Here is a 25845-nt window from a genome sequence, read left to right as displayed (position 1 = left end):
TACTTTAAGAGGCCCTGTTTTACGCTTGCTTAAACAAATTACACATACTTCATTCTAGAAATAGTAAATATGTATCTCAAAAGACTAATGTACTCTAGTCTAACACCTAACTAAATACTGATGAAATTGAGAGATGCTGGTAAAAAGCAATGGTAGAATGCGAATAACAGAAATGTAGAATTTAGACTACGTACAACAAGGGTTGAATTAAAATTGTTAAAATAATATATCTTAGTAATTTAAATGTAACAAGTTTTTAAGACAGTAAATACATTCTTGAGCCAGACTTTGTGACCCACCAAACATCTTTCCGGGACCCAGCAGTGGGTCACGCCCCATAGGTTGAGAAACGATGCCATAGACTCTTTATGAATAATGTTAACATGCATTTTATTTAATATTTTGTTTCTCATGCTCAAGAGTGAGAAAATTCCAGTTAGCTTTCAAATCATAAGCACAAGCTCTGGCATGATTACATCCATATGGATAGAATACCCTTATGCATACTAAATATCATAGGGTTATGACACATATAAATGTGTGATCCTAAGATAGGTAAGTAATCATAAAGTCACTTCTTTTTCTAGATGTGGAGTTGATTTTCAGTGTTGGTTGAACAACTGATATTCATATTGTAAAGTTCCATGAGGTAAACATTCACTGCTTCACCAATTTATCAATTGGAGAAAATTGCTATGTTTTTACCAATAAGGCAGTAGAAATTGTTGAAATACTTCTAAACAATACATTTTAGTATTTTCTAGGGGTGCGAAAGGTTAATCGGTACTCTATTGGTATCAGCCGATATGGGCATATCGGTGTATCAGTAAAATTACCGATTATTTTACCTATCCGATATATCTATTAAAATCTCATAATTTAGTGGAAAATTCTACCATTTTGTTACAATTTTTATGGATAATCTCCATGCCCTACTTTTTAAAAAAAGTAAATGTCTAAATATGAAACTTCCTTTGCACTGCAGTCACCTGGAAACAAACATTTGTTGAGGTCAATGAACCATTCAGGTTCTTCAAGGACCCCTTGGAATTTTATATAACTATTTGGGGCAAGAATGTTGACCTATCTTAATGTGGCCTTGGCACTTATTATTTTCAGCTCTTCATATTATTATTAGTATTACATATTTGTGTGAAATGGAACCATATTCAGTCACTTGCCTAATCTCAAACCTCACCACATGTCACGATCTAAATGTGTGTATGTTCGTCAATGGTGTATTGTGTCAAGAGACAGAGCATTGCGTACAAGTGCAGCCCATAGGAAGTCACCACCTAACTCATGTAAAAAATGCACACATGACCAAATATTTATATGCAGTGACCCAATTTTATCATGTGAAGGACATTTTATGTAATTGACAAGATGTATGAGAGGAATATATGTCACGCACAGGGCTGAGTTTGCTAAGACATGTGAAAATCCCAGGATCACAATATAAACCATGTCCATTTAAAGGTTGGCTCATGCCATAAGCCATCATGGTAATATTTTTTAAAAAAGTACTCACCTTCGCACATCATAAGGTTGTAATCCAAGGTTTTGCCAAGTGGACCTGACTTTCTAGGGATACATTCCAAAACAGGAAGAGCCTCCCCGATGGCGTAGTGGTAGCGTCGTTGTCTTGTAATCAAGGGGTCCCGGGTTCGATACCCGGTGGAGGCACATAGTGGTTCGGATCCCACTTTAAACTGTAGGTCCAGTCCCGATTAGCCTTACTGTGCATAAAGTGGACTTAAAACACCAAATCAAACCAAACCAAAGCAGGAAGACTTACATGTTGGTAAATGTGTTATTAAATATATAAAAAAATACATTGAAAGATTAAAATCGTTCTGGTAACACATGCTCACTGTTTTGTATCTTGTTTCCTTTATGTTAGTAAGCAGAGATGTAGGAAAACATTTTGAAGACCACGTGCCTTCTTTGTCAAGCTGATTTCTTCTCACTTCATGCAGAAAGTCCAAAAGAATTAGCATCCACTAAGTAGGATGACCATACGTCCCATTTTGATCGAGACAGTTCCCTTCCAGAGGGAGTTGTCCCGTCGATATTATTGAAAAACCCTATTTGTCCCATTTTATAAAAAAATCTAGGAGTTAGCTCAAAAACCAAATCTAAATTTGATAAACATTTCATTCTAAAAAAAATTGAATTTTTCAAACCAGCGTCAAGGGAACACAGTGGTAAAACAGCGGGACTACATTTCAAGGACTTTGTAACAATCAAAATGTTCCATTGTCGTCAGCAATGTTCAAGCAGACAGAAGTCTACTCAAGGTTATTAGAAGAGTCTACTGTTTAAGTTAGCTCACGTCCCAAGTTCTATTGCTTTGCGTGTGTTCCGTTATTTGTAGAACAATGATTATTCTTAGTTTTGGACTTTTAAACACTGTGGGAATTTTAAAATTCAGAGGCTGTGTAATATACTACCCTGAAGACGGGAGGCAGAATCAACCTCAGAAACGTTGGTAATTTTAAAATTCCCACAGTGTTTAAAAGTCCAAAACTAACAATGAATGAATTACCACTGATCAGCTACAATGAATAAGCATGGCCAAGAATTGTACATGTAGTTTCAACATGGACCTGCAACTAGAATTGAAATTCCTGCATCTTGACACAAACTCAAAAGACACGTGGGGAGTTTTATGAACGGTTAGTGAAGAATAAAGTTGTTTTCAAGAAGATCGGTTCTTCTGATAAAAACTTCTGGCACTCCTCAATTTCAGTGTAGACTAACATCAAAGGTTGATCAGACGGGACGAGAAACATTATGTAAGTCACATTAAGATTATAATAGTTAATACTTTTGACAACGGGAGATCATATGTCATTTATTGTTTGAAATGTACCATTTATGTGACACATACTTTAATAAATATTAATAATACATTATTAATAACAACAATTTTATAATTAGACTTAACCGATTTTTCAGGAGGGGGAAGGGGTACACTGATGTCCTTGAATGTCACCTTTTTGAGTCAAAATATTATGGTCACCCTAAGGAATGCAGCCGGCTGTTTCATTTGGTATTATAAGTTTGTTAGAAATAAACTGATGAGCACTTTTTAATTTAGCTGTTCTACAAAGTAACTTGCATGAGAATTATGGTTATATATATTTAGGTTGGTAAATGATTATTTTAGATTTAGTTCTGCGTTGGCTGAAACAGATTTTATGTAAATCACATCCTTTGATTTCATGGTTTTCTTCCAAAACGTGTTGTAAAATATCGGTTTGTTCTTTACCATTCCTAACATTTAGGTTACGTTCACACATTCTTTTCTTAAGGTTTCTCTTGCATTGGCCTATACAGTGGAACCTCTATTTTACATTTCTTAGGGGACAAAACTAATAAAACTTAAAATTAGAGAAAATGTAAAATTCATGAAATTTTATAACATTTTGCTGTTAGGACCTGAAGATTGATTGTACAATGAGAAAAAAAAAGTAAAATGGAGGAATGTAAAATCAGGGTTCCGCTGTATATTGTTACAAGAACAAGAGCAACTGTCGATGCCAGAATTCAATAGGTCAACTTTGCTAACTTTAGTGAATGGTTTGTTTATTTGTTTACTTGGCTTGCACAGTATCAGTATTATGCGAAATTACCTGGAACCAAAAATGTTATTGTTACTTGCTGAATAATTACAATATCTCATTTTGCAAAACATTTTGGTCAACCGAAAATATAAAATTTTAAACATCTCACAGGTCTGGGTATTTTATGCAAAATGTCAAATTTGATAAACTATGACATACTGCATGTCTTGAACATATTTCTTATATTTTTCAAGATGTAATAAATGCATAAATGAAAATATTAAGAGCAAATCTGTCGTAGTTTCAATGCAGAAGCTCTATGTATTTAGCATGTCCTAATTCATAAATTTAAATTTACTAGAATGGCCATGTGTTAGTTTCACCAGAAATAAAGTATCAGCTTTATAACTGTAATGTGTTCAACCGACATTTGTGAAAGATATTCAATTGTTTTACTTAACGTAAGCCACCCATACTTGAATTTTTACTTTAGATTTTTCTGCTAACAAAATAATGCATAACAAAATCTATGCACATTAAAATTTTTCATCATGAGGTTTCTACTCCTTAGGTTTAATACAAAATTGGTTTGATAGTAGCTTTCCCTTCCCAATTGTGTTTCTGACAATGCAATTTATTAATTATGCTTTACATTATGTTCTATGATTTCTTCAAAATTAAGGTGGTTCGATTCTCTGTTTTGGCTTCCTACTTAACAAATGAATGAATTGTTTTAAGTTCTGAATGTCAAAATAAAAGCTCTTTGCTTCCAAGACAAAACTCACAGTGAAATGTCAAACTGCAATACCATGCAGCTCCATGACTCACCCTTAGTCCCAAACTTCTGGAGTAAATGAAAATATAACTCAAGAAATAATGCACACTCCCTTTTTCACTTACTTGACCAATTCAACATTTCAAACTTTTAGTGATCACAGTGCGAGTTATAATTAAGAAAGAATTTTAAGGTGCAAAATTATGGTCGGGGAAAAAAATAAAAAAGGTTCTGAAAATGTTTTCAAAAAGGTGCCAAAAAATGGTGCTTAAGCTGTCTTTATTCAATGCTCTCTTTTTCTGCATCTTATGTATATAAAGAGCGCAAACTGCATAGAGAACTGTCCGAATAGGTTTTGTTGAAGTTTGTGTTTTATCTCCTGGGTTTTGCTACATTATCTTGGGAACTATTGCGGCTGTAATGATTATACCATTTTATAGCTCTCATTCTGCTCTACAAAATGAGACTAAGGGATTTTATTTAGTTGCTGAAGAAGAGTGAAAATCATTTATTTTCTGTCCATTTTTTTAACAAATAAAAGGAAAGGAAGGAAAAAGATGCTGAAGCATCAAAAAGGGGGTAAAAAGGGGATAAATGTGCTAATCTCACAAAAAGGTGCAACAAAGTGTGTTCATTTTCCTTGATTTAATGTCTTAATTTACATCTCTCAAACGATCGGTACGAAAAGAGATATATATTTTTGGAAAGGAGCTGCACCTTAAAATCCGTTCCCTACTTATAACATAAATAAGTCAGCCTCCATGGCAGAGTTGTAATTGCAATGTGCTATGAAGCCAGAGGTCACAGGTTTGTATCCTGGATAAAGCATGGATGCGTCATTATGTTGTCCCATCATCCATTTCATCACTTATCCACAGTCACAATTAAACCAAGAGGTAGAAAAGTGACAAAAAAAAACAGCAGCATACAATTGTCAAGTATCCTGAAGAGTAAATAACCTTTCCTTCTTAACATAATAAATATTTTGTTGGGGTACCTGCTATGTATGGAATGTACATGCATCATGATAAATTAATGTTTAATTTTCAATGACCAAATTTTACTGAAGTTGCAAAAAACTGATTGCAGAAATCATGAACAATAATTCAAGTAATTACATTATACCGTATCTGAAAAATAGTACTTCAAATAATATGTGCTTGTTTATAAGACTTAAAAAATAGTATCTGTACATTTTACCAGGCCCCACCAGGCTGGCTATCAAGAACCTGGTCAACAAATTCAAGCAAACTGGTAATGTTGTCGATGAAGAACATCCTGGTAGGCCAGCCATACCACCACAAATTGTACAAAGTGTACAGGATGCGATCACACACAGAACCACTGGATCGACCAGGAGACTCAGTAGGCCTTTCACGTTCGCAGGACGAACCATTACTGGTGAAATGTACCTCGATATGTTGGAACTGTATCAGGAGCCACAGTTTGTTGCTGATGGGATTTTGCATACTGTTGCGTACCAACAGGATGGGGTGCCACCCCATTTTGCCATCATTGTTCAATGGCTCACCCAAGCTGGCCACTTAGACTTTTTCATCTGGGGGTTTATCAAGTCCAAGTTGTACGAGGCACAGCATTGCCCAGTTGAAGCAATGCATTACGGATAACAGTGAGCAACCTGATATGGCTCTGATGAGCGAACAGGCAACAACCGCAGCCCCCATGCTCCAGTCAAAAAATTACTAGGCTGCAGTTGAAAAGATTAAACCAGCTACGTCTCAATACTATGCGAGAAACCTGGGACTTTTTCCACCTGTTCAAGCTCCGGCACCTACCCAATGTCATACAAAGTGGGTACCTGGAAGAAACTCTGGGGGGGGGGGGTAAAGGCAGCCAAGGGCATGGTGCTCATCACATCATCCCCACCTTCGGCCATGATCATGGCATGGACGTCCCCAAGGAAGGTATTTTTGTCCAGGGGGGGGGGGGCAAACAAGGCACATTTTCCCCCAAAATAGTGTTGTTCCCTAAAAAAAAAAAACTGCTTAATTTTGAATTTATGGTGTTCATGCAATAATTAACACACATTATTGTGGCTAGAATGCAATTATGTGTGTGAGATACAAAATTTTCGGTTGACTTTCATTTTCCAGGGGGGGGCCACGGCCCCCCCCTTCCGGATGCCCATGGCCATAATCAAGAAAGTGTGGAGTCCTAACTCCACACCCATATACGCCTTCATGGTATGTTGCAAAGCACAGGGGAGCACTTTACTTTTCGGGCTGTCGTGGATCACTGGCCTCTGTGTCTAGACTTGAGGGGTGGCCACATTGAGTTATACTGATTTTGTGTACTACTGTTATATATTTTTATATACATATTGTATTTTCTGCAATAAATCCTGTTCATGCAGAAATGTATGCTTCATTTAATTTTTCATAGCACTTTTTTTGCATTTCTTTTTCATGTTTCATAATAATTTGTTCCAAATACTAATTAAAAAGGCCTAGTGGGAGAACAATCAGAAGAACATTTCAAATATTTGTTTCGTATTCCTTACAACATTCATTGTCAGTAAAGTAATAAATGTACACAGAAAGCAAGAATTGTTCAGATTTGACAACCTTCGTCAGCATAATACCATCTCCTTGACTGCACGAACTGCTCAAGACCGTGCACTTATGTTTTCAGAGCTTTATTTCAAAACAACTATTATTGTTTGCAGATCCTCACTCCACGTCTCTTCATAACTTGATGGAAAGATACACATGTAGCGTGTGCGTCTTCCCATTCTTTCCCCTCTGGTTTGTTGAACCAACCTATTGGGTGATGTTCCACTCGTCAACTTCTGTATGTAACAATACACGCTGCTCGAAGTGAGGGGGGATGGCCGATGATATTGTCTTTCCATTAATATTATGCTATTATGGGATGCCTTGTGTTTTTGAGTCCATTTTATGTACAGATACACTAATAAGAACTTGACCAGCAGTTTATAGTGGGATCCGAACCACTATGTACCTTCACCAGGTACAAAGCCTAGGACTAGGGCTGAGCCGATACAGATTCTGATATATCGGTATCAGACGATACCAGTTATATCGATATCAGAAAGTATCAGTTGGAATGGTGCATCAAGTGTTTATTTGCATTAATATTGTTTTAAATGAAATGTTGTATGGCTTAATTGTAACGCTATTGAGATAATAAATAATAATAATCTACCGATACCAACCAATACTTTTCCGACATTTTGGTCTCTCATGGGTTCGGCAAAAATGCCATGCGACCATTTCGCGGAGTTTAATTATCCTGGAAATTATGCGAAATTCAAATTTCCTTTTTATTTTGCAACAATTTTGCACAAAAAATTACATAATATCTATTTTCATATACAGATGTAATTATTGAATATTCTAAAGCAAATTTCTTGGTAATTTAACGCATATAATTGCAGAAGAATATTTATGCACCAATATTGATCAATATTTTGAACAAATTTTAAATTACAGCAAAACCTCGTTAATCTGGACCCCAATAAGCCAGACTTCACTTAATCTGGACAGGCAAAAGCCCCCTCCCCAAAATAAGAATGCAAGGTTTTAAATGTGGCTAGAAGTGAACAAGAGTACTTCCCAAAGAAAAGGCAGTCAACCACTGACGAAATTCTGTTTCCCGCAGACTTTGTACTGTACTGTATAGTGTATTTAGGCCTATGCCCTTTAAATACACCATAATAAACGTGTATTGTTGCCATAAACGGAGTTTTAATGCACTTTCTACTGTTCTTTTAGGTTATTTCAGTTAATCCGGACTTTCGTTAAATCGGTCAACTTATCCCCGCCATTAGTCTGGATTAACGAGACTTTACTCTGAACGACTGTATTTGAAGAAACAAAGCAATTCTGTGCAGTATTATTGATACAAGCCGTTGTATAACAATTCAGCTCAAACAATTTGATTTCCCACTCTATCAGTAAATACATTGTCGCCGAACGGATTATTGTTCAAAATTCCTATTTAGTTGCACTCTATGGAATTGAAAGTGATATTGTTCATTTCAAGTACGCTCCTCTTGCGTCGGTGTAAGTCGAGAGAAATTTTTCCGTGTACAAGGCTCTCTTGTCTGAAAACAGGTTACAGTATGATAGCTTCCACAAACACCTCTTGTGAAGGAACAAACATTCTACACCTATGTTTGATGTATTTTCCTCATCCTACATGCAGCTGAACACATGGTCTACATGTTAGCATATCGGCATTGAACTTTGTGAGAACTATGTTGAAAAGTGATAGTGTTTTCAATACTATTTGATTTATTGATTGGTTGAATTAAAATTTTTGGGTGTGTCGGCACTTTAGGCCATTTTGCACCCTTCTATGTATATGGGGAAATATCCCCTTACCTAAAATTCTTACTAAAAACAAGGGATGTAAAAAGCCCCTTGGGAAAAATTAAAAGTGCAAGGTTGTGAAGGGACATAAACAAGACAAACACACACATTAAAAGTAAGAATATACTAAAAGCTTCCTCATAGACAGTGGAAGAGTCTAGCTCTTTGGAAAACACTAAAATCATTTGATAAAATCCAGTCGTCATCGTCCAACAGGGATGACAAACAGTTCGGAAGATTAAAAGTCTGCCTGAGGAAAGCATATTCAACAAGAATATGCCAATTACTTAAAAAATGTTACAAACACAACACATCGGAGGGTACAGCCCTTGCAGTACGTAGCCATACATATATGCAGTCGGGTAAGTAGAACTTCTTCTCAACGAGAGGGACAGGATGAGGCAAGCCATGCACCCATGGTCGGCTTAATAGCGTGAAGCTTGTTCCCCGTTACCGCATTCCACCTAATAATAAAAACACCAAGGCTACTCTTCGACTCTGCCTCCTACTTACACACTCTGTTGCTTCTATTCACCCTTTTGTTTCTGAAGATGTCCAGGAGTAGTTTGAGAAATGTTGAACTTGTCATTCAAAGGTTTCTGCACCGTTTTGACTCATCTTGCTCTCTGGTGACACATACCGCAAATACCATAAAAACAACTATACTTTTTGTACCTGTTTTTGAGTACTTACCAAGTTTTCTACTCAATAAAGATCAAAACTTGGAAGAGTTTCACAATGGACAATAAATTGAACAAACTATAAAATAAATGCATGGGGCAAGTCAAACATTGTTATATTAAATGTATGTGGTACTCTTCCAGCATGGTGATACCTTAAAAATTTCAAATAATAAAAGGGGTCATGTGACATCTCATTTGATACAGTTAGATGCAACAATGAGCAAGTCAATTGATGGTGTTTTGAAAATTTGTGGTTCCCTCTAGTTACCCAGGATATATATCTAAAATTTCAGATAGGAAATTGGTTCAATAGCCTTTAAACTTTGCGCAAATCTTACATGAAATATTATTTTCAATACGCACAATAAAAAGTGACTAGATTTCTTCATTACTTAAATTATTATTCTAGATCCAAAAAAGGGTATTCATTTTAAAATATATTTCTACTTTCTAGTCACAATAATTACCAGTCTATGTATTTACAAATGCATAATGCACTTAATGATATGCTCATATGTTGCAAAATTACAAAAAAAAATGTATCGAAAAATAGTCATTTGGTGCTCATCCCAATAGTATAAAATTTATTTGATATTATGAGCCATATGCAACAACCGTGTCACTCGATTTTCTATCCCATTTATTTATTTTTTTTTTTTGCAATACCCGCAACTCCTCTGATTGATTGGTTTGTTATTTAAAGTCCAATTTATGCACAGTAAGGTTAATCGGGAATGGACCTACAGTTCAAAGTGGGATCCGAACCACTATGTGCCTCCACCAGGACACCTTGATTACAAGAGTACAGCGCTATTTGCCACCATCTGATTTGCTCAGTGTGTTTCCATGTGGCCTTTTTTCTCTATTTTCAGTTTTGAAAATATGAACATAACGAAGTTAAGGGTTTCATTAATTTTGGGAACCCATTTTAAAACTGTGGAACATATAAAAATAATTCATGCCATAAAATTTGCTTCAAATTTAAAAAACCTCTCAAACCGAGTACCTCTTCACCTCTTTTAGTATTCAAATTTTCAACAGAGTATGATACACATACAAAACAACTTTTGACCTGGCCCATGCATTTTAGAGAAGCAACACTGATAATTCAAGCAATGTTCTTCAACCATTTCAAAATTATTTGTCAAAAAATTACAGTCGCCTTGATTTGAATATTAAATACGTTCATTTGTCAGTATGTACAAGGTAACCAAAAAAGTTTTTGACGTCCCATTAATCATGCGCTCACAGAGAGGAAACGAAATGACGCACGTGCCTGCCAAGCGATCGGGAGTTAGTCTGACCATCGACTGTCAGTAATACATGCACGTTGCGCTTGCACAGCAGTCATAGCTCATCCATTGTTGAAGAGAAATGGAGGTATCGAAGCAGCTTGTTCTCGTGTGCTTGTTGCATGACTAAAGTGGGCCTGTCAGCTGCCGCATCAAGTCGCCACATTTGCCAAGCATTTGGGGAGAATGCTGTGAACGAACGCACTGCTAGGCATTGGTTCCAGAAATTACGTTCGGGAGATGAGCCTTTCGGATGAACCTTGCAGTGGACGACCACATGTGTTGGATGAAGAGGCCCTGAAAACAGCCATCGAGGAGGACAGTGGTCTAACATGTGATGAACTTGCAGAAAGGTTCCATGTTTTCGCTGAAACAGTCAGACTGCACCTGCATGGGATAGGGAAGTCATACAAGTTAAGCAAGTGGGTACCCCACACATTGTCGGCAGCCAACAAGGAACAACGAGTGACAGCCTGTTTGTCCTTGCTCACTCGGCACCTGAACACCCATATTTGATCACTTGTGACGAAAAGTGGGTCCTCTATGACACTCCCAAGCGTACCAGACATTGGTTGTCACCTAGTGCCCCTGTTCCTCACACCTCAAGACCACCTCTGCACCCACGAAAGATTATGCTCTCTGTATGGTGGAATTGTCGGCAAATGGTGCATTATGAGTTCCTTCCACCTGGTAAGACCATCACTGCTGACCTCTACTCTCAACACTTGCAAAGGGTGCACCATGCATTGCGGCAGAAGGAGCCGGCATTGGTGAATTACAAGGGTGTGCTGTTCCTGCACGACAATGCCAAGTCACATGTGGCAAGGAGGACCCGGGAGACCCTTCAGCAACTTGGCTGGGAGACACTGTGCCATCCACCATATTCACCGGACCTTGCACCAACAGATTACCACCTGTTTCATTCCCTTGACAACCACCTCCGTGGGAGATCCTTCGCAAATGAGGGACACCTGTGGAACGCACTCACGAACTTCTTTGCATCCAAGCCCGCCGAGTTTTATCACCAGGGTATTGTGCAGCTGCAGGAACGTTGGCAAAAGGTGTTGGATGCTGATGGAGATTACTTAAAAACCAAAAGGTACGTACCGTCCACTGTATTGCTCTTTGTTTACCACTGCTCTAGAACGCCAAGAACTTTTTTGGTTACCTTGTATTTGCACTAAATCTAACCATGCTTCTTTTGTTTCCCAAATATTCTGCATATTGTTGCCTACCACTATGTTTAAAACCTATGCATACTTACACTCCAATTTCTGTTCAAAGAGATCCATAAAAATTAAAAGTTTCATCCACATTCCACCCTGAGTTTATGATTCATCATATATTACAAACCTACATAAAGAAAACTAAGAAAAATATCATATTCCCTTGCATGCAATTAACAGAAAGAGAAAAAAAACATGTGATTTACTGTAATGAGCAGCAAAAACATGCAGCGTCACATGTGTGACATTTCACACAAAATGTAAGGGTCTAGACACGAGGTTGGATTCAAAAATTCATAACAAAGCAATGTCATAGATGTACAGTGCTCGAAAAATCTTCTTCAGAGCTAGGCACCAGCTCTGAAAATCAGGCGCCAGGAAATCACCTACTAGCAATTGTGCATACTATAAGAAGCTGAGCATCACCGTATTCAAAACATCGCTAAATCATGTGAGAAAGCAGGAAATGAGGGGGGGGGGGGGAAGGGAAAGAGTAAGAAATTGTTACTGATTCTATGGAATGTTCACAACGTTGATAAAAAAAATAATTTGCTAACTTATGCTGTACTGCAATTTGAACTTGGGAATCTTCAAAATTTCATACATGAAAACTTAGACAGCAATATTACAGCAGAAGATCAGTCGCAAGGCGAAATTTATAGTCACCATGGCAACCTGGATTTTTCGAGCCCTGTACATGTGTGAGGTACTTTGTGGTGTCGGCTAACAACAAATGGAGGAAAAAACTGAGTCGCAAGTTAAGGACATTCTTGTTAACCACCTGGGGTCTGAGGGCCTAAATAATAAAGAGTATTTATGTTTTCTTAGATGAAGAGTTAGTTATTTAGCAAAATAGTCCTGGACCCTACTGTTCTGTTATGTCCACAGCTATAAGTGCCCATTTTTTTGTTGGTTTCAAAATTTAAAAAATACATTGAGCACTAAGAGACAGGCATATGAAACTGTCACATGAGACAGATGAAAGATTCCATTAACCACCGGTAAAAGATCAACATTTCCCACTTCTGGTACTTGCACCCTTATGGCAAACAAATGTCACTATTCCGTTATTGGTAAATTTTCCGTATCCGGAAAACAAATTTCTTAAAATTAACAGGAGAAATTACTTACCGAATGCAGTCTCCTTAGACTTGTGGAAGTTCGGGGAAGTGTTTTCTCGCATCGTTCATTGAATTTTGCCGGTATATCATCTATTTTCCGATGCACGAAAGCTGTTGCATACATTTCCTTCCAGCTGGATGTTGCCTGTGTGTGATGATGTAATCCCAGTGTGTTTCCAAACACGTGTTTTTGTAACTGAAGAAGGTACGTTTCCGCAAATGGTTTGTGGGGCTATGTGTCAATGGTTCATGGGGCTATGCGAGAATGGTGTGTGAGGCTAAGCCTTTTTTTTCTAAACCAATTTTTAACTATTCTAACCTAAACGTGACGTGACCTAACCTTACCGGAAATGGTTTGTGAGGCTATGTATGAATGATTCATGTGGCTATGCGTCAATGGTTTGTGGGGCTACGTAGGTATTTTTGGGTGGAGTGGGGTGGAAACACTGCATGCCGACTACGGTAGTGAAACTGTGACTGCCAGTTAGCGTGTTACTGAAGGGGAAAAGAAACTAACAAAACTTACTTCATACGTCAAAAATATAGATTATTTCCGTGAAAAAAGCAAAATGCCACCTTCAGCAATGTTTCTCAATGCAGAATACGTAAGTAGGAATATGGAAAGTGACACAAATAGCAAGTTTCAGGAGTTTTCCGGATACGGAAAATTTACCCAGTTATTTTCTTATTTATAGAAACAACCCTCATAAAATGCATGCACACTCTCACTACACAAAAAAATACCTGATTACACACACAATATATATATCATTACTAGACATTTCTAACTTCAAAACAATTTGTGTGTACACAATTCCTTGTGATGTTATGTGCAGATATTACCCACACAACCATAGCTGTACCCCAAAACCCACAAATATATCAAGAGAAATGTTGTTCCTTCTTAAGCAGTTATTAACATCTTATCATAATCTGTGTTTATCTTGCTGTTAAGTTAATCATATTAATGAAAATAGGTAAATGATAGAATTAAGGTAAAAAGGATATACAAAGATCTACGATTCTACCAGGATTCGAACCATTTCAGCATGTCACAGTAACCACTTCACTTCATCAGAGAATCTTGACACATTACGAATATGAAACACTGCAAAAAAAAAAAACCTCAGTATCAGAAAACTAGAGTACAAACTGTTCCAGCCAACTCTAATTTCTTTAAAAATTTAAAATCGAATTTCTACCACATTTCGCTAATCGTGAAGATCAGGATGGTTAATAATTATATGAAATAACACCTATGCTCAGGCCAAGGTTCGGACCCTGGGAATTTCAGGTGCAAGTCCATAAGTCAACATTTCAGCCACTGAGTCAGTGCAAGGGAACAATGTTAGCTACAAAACTATCACCTGCAAACAAGATAAACGATAGGTTAAACTAGAAGAAGGAATGATACAGGCCATGTCCGGCAAACGTCACACGGCTAGTGAAAGCTAAAAAGACAATGCTATTTCTATATCGATGGGACTGGGTTTCTTGTCATTTATGGATGGAAGCTATGTTATGCTTTGTGCCTTAATCACAAGTGTAAGTGTACATGTGTTTGAGTGTATGCAGTCACATTTATGTGATGACAATATGGGCTCCAAACCCCATGTCAGGTGTAAGTTCGAGATTTATGCACATATAGGCTACTAGGGATTGAGCCACTATGTGCATCCACTGGTTATCGAACCTGCATCCCTTGATTACAAGGTGACAATGTTAGCATCACACTATCAAGTAGGCCTATGTCACGTTATGCTCATAAAAAAATTTGTGTCAATAATACAATTTTTATAATTCATTTTCAGTAAAAATGAAGTTTGGCCCACCTCTTAGAGGCACTGCGCAGGATTTAGGGTTGGAATGAAACAATACCGATATATCAGGTGGTACAGTTACGGACACTTCTGGGTTGTAAAAATTCAATTAACTTTCAATGGAATCGCCCGTGACTATACATGCTACACTCTTGTACAAAGGATTATTCACTTCTTGTTAATACTTTCAGAGAAAAAATATATTTGGAATATGTGAAACATTGTCTTGTGTATAACATAACATAATGCAATTTTCAAAAAAATTAGGTCATATGGCTAACATTATTTGAGCCGACCTCCATTGTGGAGTGCTTAGCTCAGTGTCCGTCCTGTAACACCAGAGGTCCCAGGTCTGAATCCTGGCCTGGGCATGGGTGTTCTTCGTGAGTGTCCATTCATAAATTTCATCATATCATCACTTAGTCTCACCTTTGAAATTAGCCAAACGTGGCAGCAAACTGAAGTAAAAATCAATCAATCAAAAATATTAATTGAGGCACAATATGGTCCCAAAGTCATATATAAGAGGGGGTATTAAAAAGTTTTGGTAACACTTTCGTATAGCGGAAACGGATTTCTTACTTTTTACATAACAAAGTACTTACACAAATCATTTTCTTTAGCATTGTTGAAGTTCGGGAATGTAGTTTTTATACATTTTAATGCGAAATCATGTGTTTTTCTGCAAAAATCTCTCTCCGACACGTTATTGCTGCTGCTGCCATTTGCTTTCTGCACGTGAGGACAATGTTCAGTGTGTTACATGACGTAACCCCCAGTAAGTGTTTCAAACCTTACCGTGTTTTCACTATAACATGATGTGTCGGATATTTTTTTTATTTTTTTTTTTAACTGTTTGCCTAACCTAACCTTACGGGAAATGGTTTGTGGGGCAAATGTCAATTGTTTGAGAGGTATTAGCATAATTTCAAATCCAGGCACAAAAGTAGGTATTTTTCGGTGAACAAGGTTGCAACACTGCATAAATCGACAAAACACTCGCACAACACACTATGAACCAGAACGCTATTGCCATAATGTGTGTTACAGAATTGAAATAACGAAGAACAGCAAGTACTCTTAAATGTAAGAAATAGACATTATTTTCGTTAGAAATGAATTTTTACACCTAAAGAAATGTTACGCAATACAGAATGCAATGCAAAAAAGTGCGAAATAAATTATTTATAGGTGTTTCACCTATACGAAAGTATTACCAAAGTTTTGCCTGTTGAGGTATAATTTGTTTAATAATGGAAAGATTGAAACAATGAACATACATATAGTTTGCCTGTAGTGTCCTCTACTCAGAGTTACCCTTCCACACAGATGCCATCACGTTCGATGCATTTGTGCCAGCGTTTTATCCAGCCCTCGAAACCAGTTTGGAAAAATTCCACAGAACACTCCCTGCCCCACCGTTGGTGTAAATACCAGATTGTCCTTATTCTTTGGTTAAGGGTTGAATCACTCTATTTCAGGCCAACGAGGAATGGAAATTCATAGTATTACATTAATAAGCAACTTATTATTAAAAACCAAACTCTATGGTCTCTCAGTCTGTCATTGCTGGGTGACACGTGGTTAGCATCCTATCACCACTACTGCATTCAAGTAGCTTCCTAGCTGCTCTCACGATCACCAGGGATCAAACCCAGGACCATTAGTACCAAAGGCGAGAGTGATAACTATTTGGCTAAACAGTAGTTTATATTATTAGCTTTATTGAGAACTGTCGTACACGTTTTAGATATCTTAGAAACTGCATGGGGGGGGGGGGAAATCGCCTCGTCTCCTTAATCCAGCCATAACCAATTCACCATACACACATCCATCCAATTAAAAAAAAAAGGCATGCTTTGTATCACACTAACACTCAATGTTAGTATTGTACAAATAACCTGAGTTTTGTGCCTGTTCAGGCTTTCTTTTTCTTAAGACTTCTCACAATTTACCTTGTGTGTTGAATTCAAGATGGCAAGTTATACTTTTCATGGTAGTAGTTTCAAGCCAAACAATACATAAGAATATGTCTTACACTTGTGATCATTGGAGATAGCTTTTTTTTTTCAATCATATTATCAAATTTACTTCTTGAATAAATTGCATACTAAGACAAATAAATAAACAGAATCTATTCAAGTAGTAAATTTTATAAGTGAAAAACTACATCATGATTAGAAAAGTAATGTGCACATGGCCAATAAAAAAAAGCCCTATTAGATGTTGCTTCTGTGAAGAATACAGTTATTCAAACTGATTGTTGGGGCTTCAATGTCTTCTTTTCTGGGCAGGTCATGAAATATTTGGCATTTATAACCAGATCAACTCATGGAGACAATCTCGAAGTTTCCTTTCAAAACAGGAAGTGTCCTCTAGTTATGCATTTGGCCGCTAAGAGGCTTTATGTGCTTGAATTCCACCATACTTAGTTACCATTGTTCAATGACAAATTCCATTCATCGGTAGCACACACAGTTTTCGAAAACAAGGTGCTTGCATACAGGAAAACCAGAATCACAGGCGGACCAGGTTAGAGATGCTTTCCAATGGAGTCCTAAAAAATCAAAGGGACTTGGCATAACACAACCGACAATGTGATGTATTCTGTGAAATTGACTAATGTAGCCATATCCTGCTTTGAGCCTTTAACACCTGATAGAAGACTTTCTGAGAAGTATATTGGACAATGGCAAATGCTAAAAAAAAATAATTTAAAAAAAGCAAGCTTCTTAGCGCTGTGACCGGCCAAAGAGCAAAATGCATAATTACTGGGTACTGTGTGTAACAAAATAAAACTTAGCAAGAGTCTCCATCAATTGGATTGGTTATAAATACCATGTATTTCATTAGTTGTCCAGAAAAAAATTTTAAACCCTGACAATTTTGAATAACCCTGTACTATGCATACTTGAGTCTGTCACAATGTGTGTCGAATATAAGGAAACATATAAGTGTGTTACAAGTGGCAGTACTTAAAGCAGCATGCATTTGCTGATTTGCAAGAAAATAGAATTTAACACATAACTACTTAAACATACGTATGCCTGCATTGACAAATCTAAGATGAAATGCCTCAATCAATTTGAGAAACATGTGTAATTGTTGGAATTGCTACACCAAATACTAGGTACTGCTTATAAAACTATCTATTCACTTGCAGTTCGTGCAGCAAAAATAGCAGTGTCATCTTCAAAATATAACCCCCGTGGGAGAATTCACACCGAAGAGAGATGTGTCGCTTGGAAGCCAACACTCAGTAATCAATGCAACCTTTCGAACCGAAGAGACACGGCAAGATGCACATGTCTCTCGGAATGTGTAGTTTTCTCAATACCGTGCAGCGTGTCGCTTCAGTTTGTTGTTCACATATGCGCTGTGAATGCTCTATTGCAATGAGCTATATTTAGACTCTGGACGATAGCCCAGCTGGAATCATATTTGAACCTGTAATTTGATGATAATAAAGTATCGATATGGACAATGTTCTAACAATGTTTTAAGATTTAAACATAACGTTCTTTTCGCTTTATCCAGCTTTTTGATGCAGGTATCGGCTGTAATTTGCCTTCAATATCGTGTAAAGAGGCTGTGTTTTGGCCATTTACCTGGCTGCTTTTATTTGAAAAAGACAGCATATCGAGGTACTTTAGTCCAAAATATATTAGTCAACATGGTAAACTACTCAAGTGCATCAACTATACTGAACAGCAAAAGGTTCTGCTGAAAGTGGTTGACAACTATCATAATCCCAATATCATATTTGAGTTGTGAGTTTTCGTTTTTTAAGTCCATTTTATGCACAAATAGACTAATAAGAACTTGATCTGCCTGGTGCCTCCACCGGTTATCGAACCCGGTATCAGTTAATTACAAGGAGACAATGTTACCACTTTGTCTTCCATATTTTTATATTTGTCAACAATCCTACACGTAATAAAACTATTATTACTCTCTATGATTATGCTAGAATTATTTATGAATATTTAATTTCATAGGTACATGTTAATTCATGCATAAAATCTTAAATACTGTAAAGATTTACGAGGAAAATTCTCTGGCTAAGGGCACAGACTTAAAAAAAAATACAGTGACATGCTTTCAATAAGGTTGAGAACAATTTCCCTTGTGTGTATGTATTTGCTTTATTCAGGCTAAAAAGTCTAGCGTATACAGTTTGAGGTAAGTGCATATTATTTCTCATGCACAACATGCATCTCCAAAGTTGCACAAATTTTACAATGCAATCTCTCTTGTTACGTTTTTGGATTGGATTGACTTGGGTGTTTTAATTTAAAGTCCACTTTATGCACAGTAATGCTAATCGGCACTGGACCTACAGTTTAAAGTGGAATCCAAACCACTATGTGCCTCCACCGGGACCCCTTGATTACAAGGCGACGACGCTAGCACTGTGCCATCGGGAGGCCTTGTTATGTTCCTTTTCGGGTGACTAATAAACTGATTAATGCAATTATATCAGTACAATCATGCAAACTGCGCAAAGAAACCAGTGTCGCGTGTCTTCTCGGTGTGAATTCTCCCTAATGGTTTTATGTACTTTCGGATATAAACATACCAGTCATAAAGTAACAAAACAACAGTTTAGAAGCAATTTGCATATAGTTGAAAAAACAAAACTCAGTGTGTGTGAAAATACATAATTTACCAATGCTTTACTTTAAATATATATATATTTATCACTTTACAATCTCTTGCTCTCCCTGTGACGCAAGTACAAGTATTACAACATAATTCTCTCATGATACCTACTACCCCCTTATTACAAGCAAATGAGCAAGTGGAAATACTGGCCGATTGAAATTTTACACAGTTGAACACTAAATGTACAACCAGCCAATGACATTTATGCAGTAATGTTTACACAGCTTTGTACAAAATAAATTTACATGCTTATCACATAAAAATAACTTAAAAGTCAGTCTTTTTCACATACAGAACATGTGTAAAAGTGCATTTCTGTATAAATATTTCTCCATGCATATAGCATAGACTCCGTATTATACACATAGTTTATCATTCGAATAATATCAAACATTCTAGCATCTCAATTGCACCTGCCCTCAAAGCATTACAAAATAATACATAAATATGCAGACAATCGCCCTTGTGCAGTTTGAACACATTACAGACACTTGTTTTGTATTGTACAATAAAACTGTAATTTTTTGAAGCCAACATACACACACTTACATACATATACATAAATATTTATATGCACAGCACTTTTCTTTTCATATACAAAAATGTTCTTTTGGTAAATTTTTCATCACAAAAATGAAAAACACTATCTTTGCTTAACACCAAAACTATGCTACTTCATAAAGTTTTACATGAATTTATAAACATTCCTATCTTTGGTTTTCATCATACCTCAAACTAGGCACATATTGTACAGGCATTTGATTCCTGCTTTTAGTTATAAAAAGTACCCAGAAAAATGAGAATTTGGTGTTTTTCAATGGTGAGAAGGCACTAAACCCACCACAGACGTGTCTCGGTACAAAATACCTACTTAACTAAAACCTCTTTGAATGGATTTTCACAATTTTTCATGAAAAACATTTAGAATTCTAAATACTGCTACAGTTTTTCCTTTTGTCTTGTATTTTCCCTGAAATAGTGTCAAACCTTCTTCTTGGATGACATGGGGCTACTGCTACTCCAAGAAGTATTGTGTAAATGCTCTCTATTAAATATGGCAACAATAAAACTCTTTAACCTAACACAAAGTTCCCTCCTGACTGTTGCTGTGAATTTATTTACAAAGCTCAGGGCGGCTGCTGTCACAAATGCTAGATTGTACGAGAGAACTATTACAAAATTTCCCAGCCATTCTATCTCTCCGAAATCACCAAGCAAATCAAAATTTGTAATGCCAAGAATGCGGGACAGAAGTGGTATTGCAGAACTAAGGATCAAAACTACTCCACAATTCAATATGATATGAGATATTGGTGTTTCATGATACTTCGGTTGAATGGCTGATAGTAAAGGAATGGTATATAGGCCTACAGTGGACGTAACAACAAGATAAAATATTAAAACTATTTCCATTGAAGCTCCTATAGGCCCGAGCTTCGACAGTGAAGCAATTCCAAGAGTGAACTGTCTTGTGCTTAAAGGTAGAGCTTTTATACCTACAAGAAGTTCTAGAGAATTATGCACAACTATTATAGCCGTAACAGCAGTTAAAGAAAGGAGAACTAACATCGCCAATGGATATAAAAGATTTCGTCGTAATGATGATGTCTGACGTTGTTTATCAAGTAACATTCTTTGCTCTTGGATCTCATTCAGTCTTTTCTCAAATCCTGCTAAAACAGCTCCATTGTGAAGAATCTGTCCATTGATATTCACAACTGGACACATCGGAGGAGGTGACGAACTTGTATTTCCCGTTACCTGCATCTGTCTCAAAGATCGACGTAAACTTTCCTCTTCTAACTGAGCTACATAGAATTCCTTATCTAAATCTCGAAGGAACTGTGGTTTAACTAAGAATTTTCCAACTACTGTGAATAGATGTCCAAACCCTAAGGGCGTGCATAAAAGCAACATTACCACACCCAGAAAGGATATGCATGAATACAGGAATGGCAAGTAATAACTCCAAATATTTAGCAGAGTATGGATGCTGGATCTGTCCTTATCAATCAGTGCAGATAAGATGTAAGTCATTCCAAAAACCAAAACAGCTAAGAGTAAAAGAACTGTAAAGGTTTCGTAAACTCGTGCCATGATACCCTTTCTATACCCTGTAAAACCTTCAGATTCTGTAAAAAGATATGCAAATGGTAGAAATATAAACAGGGAGAGATTAGAAAACAAAAATATGTGATTCCACAAACCCTGAATGAGTGAACTATTGAGCCACTTTACATAGTAACTGTCTGGATACAAGATAAGAACTTCATTACTTGCAATGGAAATTGGAAGAAGCAATACAGCTCCCACAGACACAGCCAGAGAGAATGTGCATATCCATAAACTAATTCTATATACTGTGGCATCATCTTCATCAGTGGTGAAATAATCATCTCTTTCTTGTCTCTTGAATCGTAAAATAATGGCATAGCTGGAGAGATAAAGTGCCAAAAAGAGTAGCAAAAAGATGATATTTTCTCGCACTGTATTGTGAAACACTTGCTCCCGCAAATCAGCATCATTTTCCATCTTCACCTGTCCGTTACGACTTTCTTTGACATATATCTGCTTATATAAAAAGTCATTTTTGCCTCCATATAGTAACTAAATACAGAAATTACCATGCATGTTTCAATAATAATTAAGGCCCTGAAAGTTTGGTTAGGTAACTGAGTAAAATATCTGGCACATAACAACACAAAGAACTGTGTTGACGAAATTTACTCCAATATCTATTGGAAGCAGTGGCACACATATTCCAACGTAAATTTTATCAGGAAGCTAGGAGTGATAATACGGATTTTACCGAATTGTCAATTTCCTTTGCCTCTTTACTTCAGAAGACACTTATCTTCCAACAATAAATCACTTAATACCTGAAAAGCTTCTTCAAACTCATCCACCAAATTCCCGTTGCCATTTGCGGTCGTTGCCATTGCTAGATGTCAGAATGAACACAGGTCAGAGTCAAGATATTAAGCACAAACTTTAGTATGACATCACAGCAAAGAAATGTCACCGATTTTTGTAAAGTTCACGAGAAAAATGTCCCACTTATTTTACTAACTTTCAGATTCTATGTGCCATATAATGTGTCTTGCAAAAAGTTCAAATGAGAGTCCCTCTCTCCAACAAACACCTTACAACTCTTGCATTCCACGAACGAACACTATATTGACGCCACCGCTAATCGACCGAATATAAAGATGGAATAGTCTGAACTTACGGTAGGCTGGCACCTGCCCAGCGCCAGGATTAATCATCTAGGGATCTGAGGGAGTGCGGAATGAAATTTAGGGGGTGCGATGTTGAAAATCTAGAAAACATCAAACATGCATGCATGTACACAAACATTTTGTATTCTAATTTGTTTGAGGTGAAGAGTGAAAATGTAGACAGAATATATTTTTTTGTTTACAACTTCGTTCGTTCATCTTGTTCATGAGCAGAAGTCTAAGCAGCGACAGGTGTTTCGAAAATTCTCTAGAATCTTTATCAGTAACTTCCCTGCCCCTGTTGCGGCCTCTCGTTTGACAGAAATCTGTGACTTTGATGCCATCATCCACATTCCTTTCGCATCTGCGTCAAATGTCAACAGATCCCAAGTTCTATTGCTATAGCCGGGGTGGAATGTACGGCAGGCACTATGATTGAAGTGAATATTGTACATTTTAACATGTATGATATAAATATCTGTATCATCAAATACAGTATGGAGTGTATATTAAGGGATGGTGTCAGTAGCAGTCATTAGCACTTCAAGAGATGTTTTAGAAGATACAGAAAAAAACCTATAGTATTTGTATGATATTTCTAAATTGTATATTTTAAAGTAACTTAATGACCCCCGACACACATAATTTACCTTCATTTAATACTATTAAACTTTTGAAAAATGGACTTGGTTTACAAAGCCCCCCTCCCCTGATAACCCTTGAGCCCCCTGATAATCCGTGAACCCCCGGGAGATCAGTTCCCACACAGTACACAAATGTCCAAAATATATCCACTGGATATCTTTTGGATATTTGTGTCGGAAGTTCTGGATATCCAATAGGTATCCAGGAATGTCCAATTGACATCCACTGGATATCTGCTGGATATCCATTTGTCCGCATACGTGATATCCAAAACATATCCAGAAAGGATAGCCTATGTTTTGGACATTTTCTGATCACTTTTGGACATGTTTTGGACATCAAGTGGGACGTAATCTGGACATTATGCTTTGATTTAGACTCTTTGGTAAATTACGTACTTTGGATATTTTATGAACCTCATCTGGATATTATTTCGATATGAAAGGATGCATGCAACAGTGAACCACCAATGTTTGTTGTTAATTTTCTTCCTTCCACTTAAAATAGGGCACTAGTCAAGTTGGATAGTTCAATGAACTAACCGATCTCTAACTACGCACTGGTAATGATAGGCTGGAAAGTTCATACGAACTAACCGATCACTGACCCACTTTGGCGATGACACCATCGGATAATAAACCTTTTTCGAGCAAGGCTTCATCTCCAGGAAACTATCAACTCGCGGCATTCCACGACACCTAGCGACCTGTTGAGGGAGATGAATCAAGGCAAAATGGATAATACACCTTTTCCTCCTCGCACAAAAATAGGCAATAATTAGGCTGGAGAGTATTTTCAATTCAATTTAAATTTTATAATTTAGTAATAATGGTTTATTTCCATAATACCAAGTACACAGGCATGGAAAACGTCAGTAGTTATACATATAGGCTACATAAAATATAGTTGTGAATTGAAGACTAAAATTGGTAAACGCTGTAAGTGCCAAAATAATTCAAACACTGTTTTCCACGTTAAACTGTGAAATGTGGCATGCTTTATAATGTGGTAAACGTGAAAAGTGACTGGTAGCCCTCTAAGTAATTCAAAGGGCGTGTAAAGAGGTCAATAGTGTGAACGTTCTTACGGGCTGATGTGCGGAACGATGCGATTTCCCAACACTTTCGCTTTTGGCACTTACAACGTTTACCACTTTTAGTCCTAGTAGAATGACAGCATTTTGTTCCTACGCGTCAGCAAAAATTTGATGCGCCTGGTGTTACGTTACATCCGGTCGTAGCGGGCCACGAGTGATTTTATTGTTGAGTCAGCAGAACGTGTCTGATCACCTTGAAGACATCGGAAGCGGTGGGGGGAGGGGGTCAATGGATTTGTCACGTTGTTTCTTGATGTATGCTGACCTAACACGTGCATATGTTTGTGTGTGTGTGTGTGTGTGGAGGAAATGCGCGCGCAACCATTGCGTATGATGGAAAGACATGAAGAAATGATTTAAAGATGGCGCCGAAGGTGCTGTACCCCCCGAAAGCTTAGCGGCTAAGGTTATTGCTCTGTAAAACAAGAGGCGTCGAGGGTTCGATTCCTGGTAGAGTCAATATAGATTGATTGATAGATTGAGTTAGTTTTTTTAAGTCCGTTTTATGCACGGCAAAACTAATCAGGATTGGAGCTACAGTTGAAAAGTGGTGATTCGGACCACTATGTGCCTCCACCGAGTATCGAACCTGGGACCCTTTGATTACAAGGCGACGATGTCAATATTGAATGGTCTCGATTAGCCTGTGTGTAAATAAAGGCAACAAAATGGTTGAGTTCGAAAATCGAGTTGGGTTAGTGGTTAATGTTGTCACCTGGCAATGAAGAGGTCGCGGGTTCGATTCTCTAGGTAGTTAAATTAGGCCAATTGTTTTGTCCCGCCATTATAGGTCCCGATTAGTCCATCTGTGCATAAATAGTATTTGAATAAAATCAAAATGGCGGCCGCGTTTTGTGTTTAGCGGCGGCGGCGACCGGGGCGCGGGGCGGCGCGGGGCTGCGCGGGGCGGCGCGGCGCGGGGGGTGTTTTTTATTCCGCGAGATGTTTTAACCAAGTGGTTGAGGGTTCGATTCCCAATGTTGGTGAAAATTGGTTATTCAATTGTATTTGTTTAAAAGTTCCGATTAGCTTTTTGTGCACAAAGAGAAAATGAACTAATTGGAAATAGGATGTTTATGCTGTAATGAAAAGGTCCCCGGGTTCGATTCACGATGTCAAATTGGCAGATAATGATGTTGTTTAAAAAAAAAAAAAGAAGTGTGTTGAGTCCCCATTAGTATTTAGGCAGGAACAGATATTAAAAATCAAAACAAAATACCTTTTGATTACAACGCAAAGACTTTACCGCTAATGTATAAAGATAAATTAGAATCTGTTGTTTTGCCGTGTGGGGCCCCAGTACCGATTAGCTTAAATGCATAAAGAGTAGGTAAAATAACCAAGATGGCCGTCACTATTGTTTTGTGATCAAAGAGGAGT

General features: G+C 37.3%; 2 protein-coding genes across 2 annotated transcripts in view; both read right to left on the bottom strand.

Annotated features, from left to right (window-relative positions):
- MED28 (mediator complex subunit 28) overlaps positions 1–22692 on the bottom strand; it is a 36695-nt gene extending 14003 nt beyond the window's left edge. Inside the window, exon 1 of the mRNA XM_083142401.1 lies at positions 22386–22692. Within this exon, the coding sequence (XP_082998527.1) occupies positions 22386–22445 (60 nt within the window). The 5' untranslated portion in view covers positions 22446–22692. The remainder of the gene's footprint in view (positions 1–22385) is intronic.
- On the bottom strand, positions 19493–22392 carry lili (LMBR1-like protein lilipod). The gene has a single exon (XM_083142400.1). The coding sequence runs from the start codon at positions 22036–22038 to the stop codon at positions 20488–20490; it is 1551 nt and encodes a 516-aa protein (XP_082998526.1). The 5' UTR covers positions 22039–22392; the 3' UTR covers positions 19493–20487.
- Positions 22693–25845: the final 3153 nt, after the last annotated feature.

Source organism: Lepisma saccharinum, chromosome 21 (genome assembly GCF_977018435.1).
Source record: "Lepisma saccharinum chromosome 21, izLepSacc3.1, whole genome shotgun sequence".
Taxonomy (NCBI): domain Eukaryota; kingdom Metazoa; phylum Arthropoda; class Insecta; order Zygentoma; family Lepismatidae; genus Lepisma; species Lepisma saccharinum.
The sequence above is the reverse complement of the archived record's forward strand: the minus strand, read 5'-3'. Positions and strand labels throughout refer to the sequence as shown.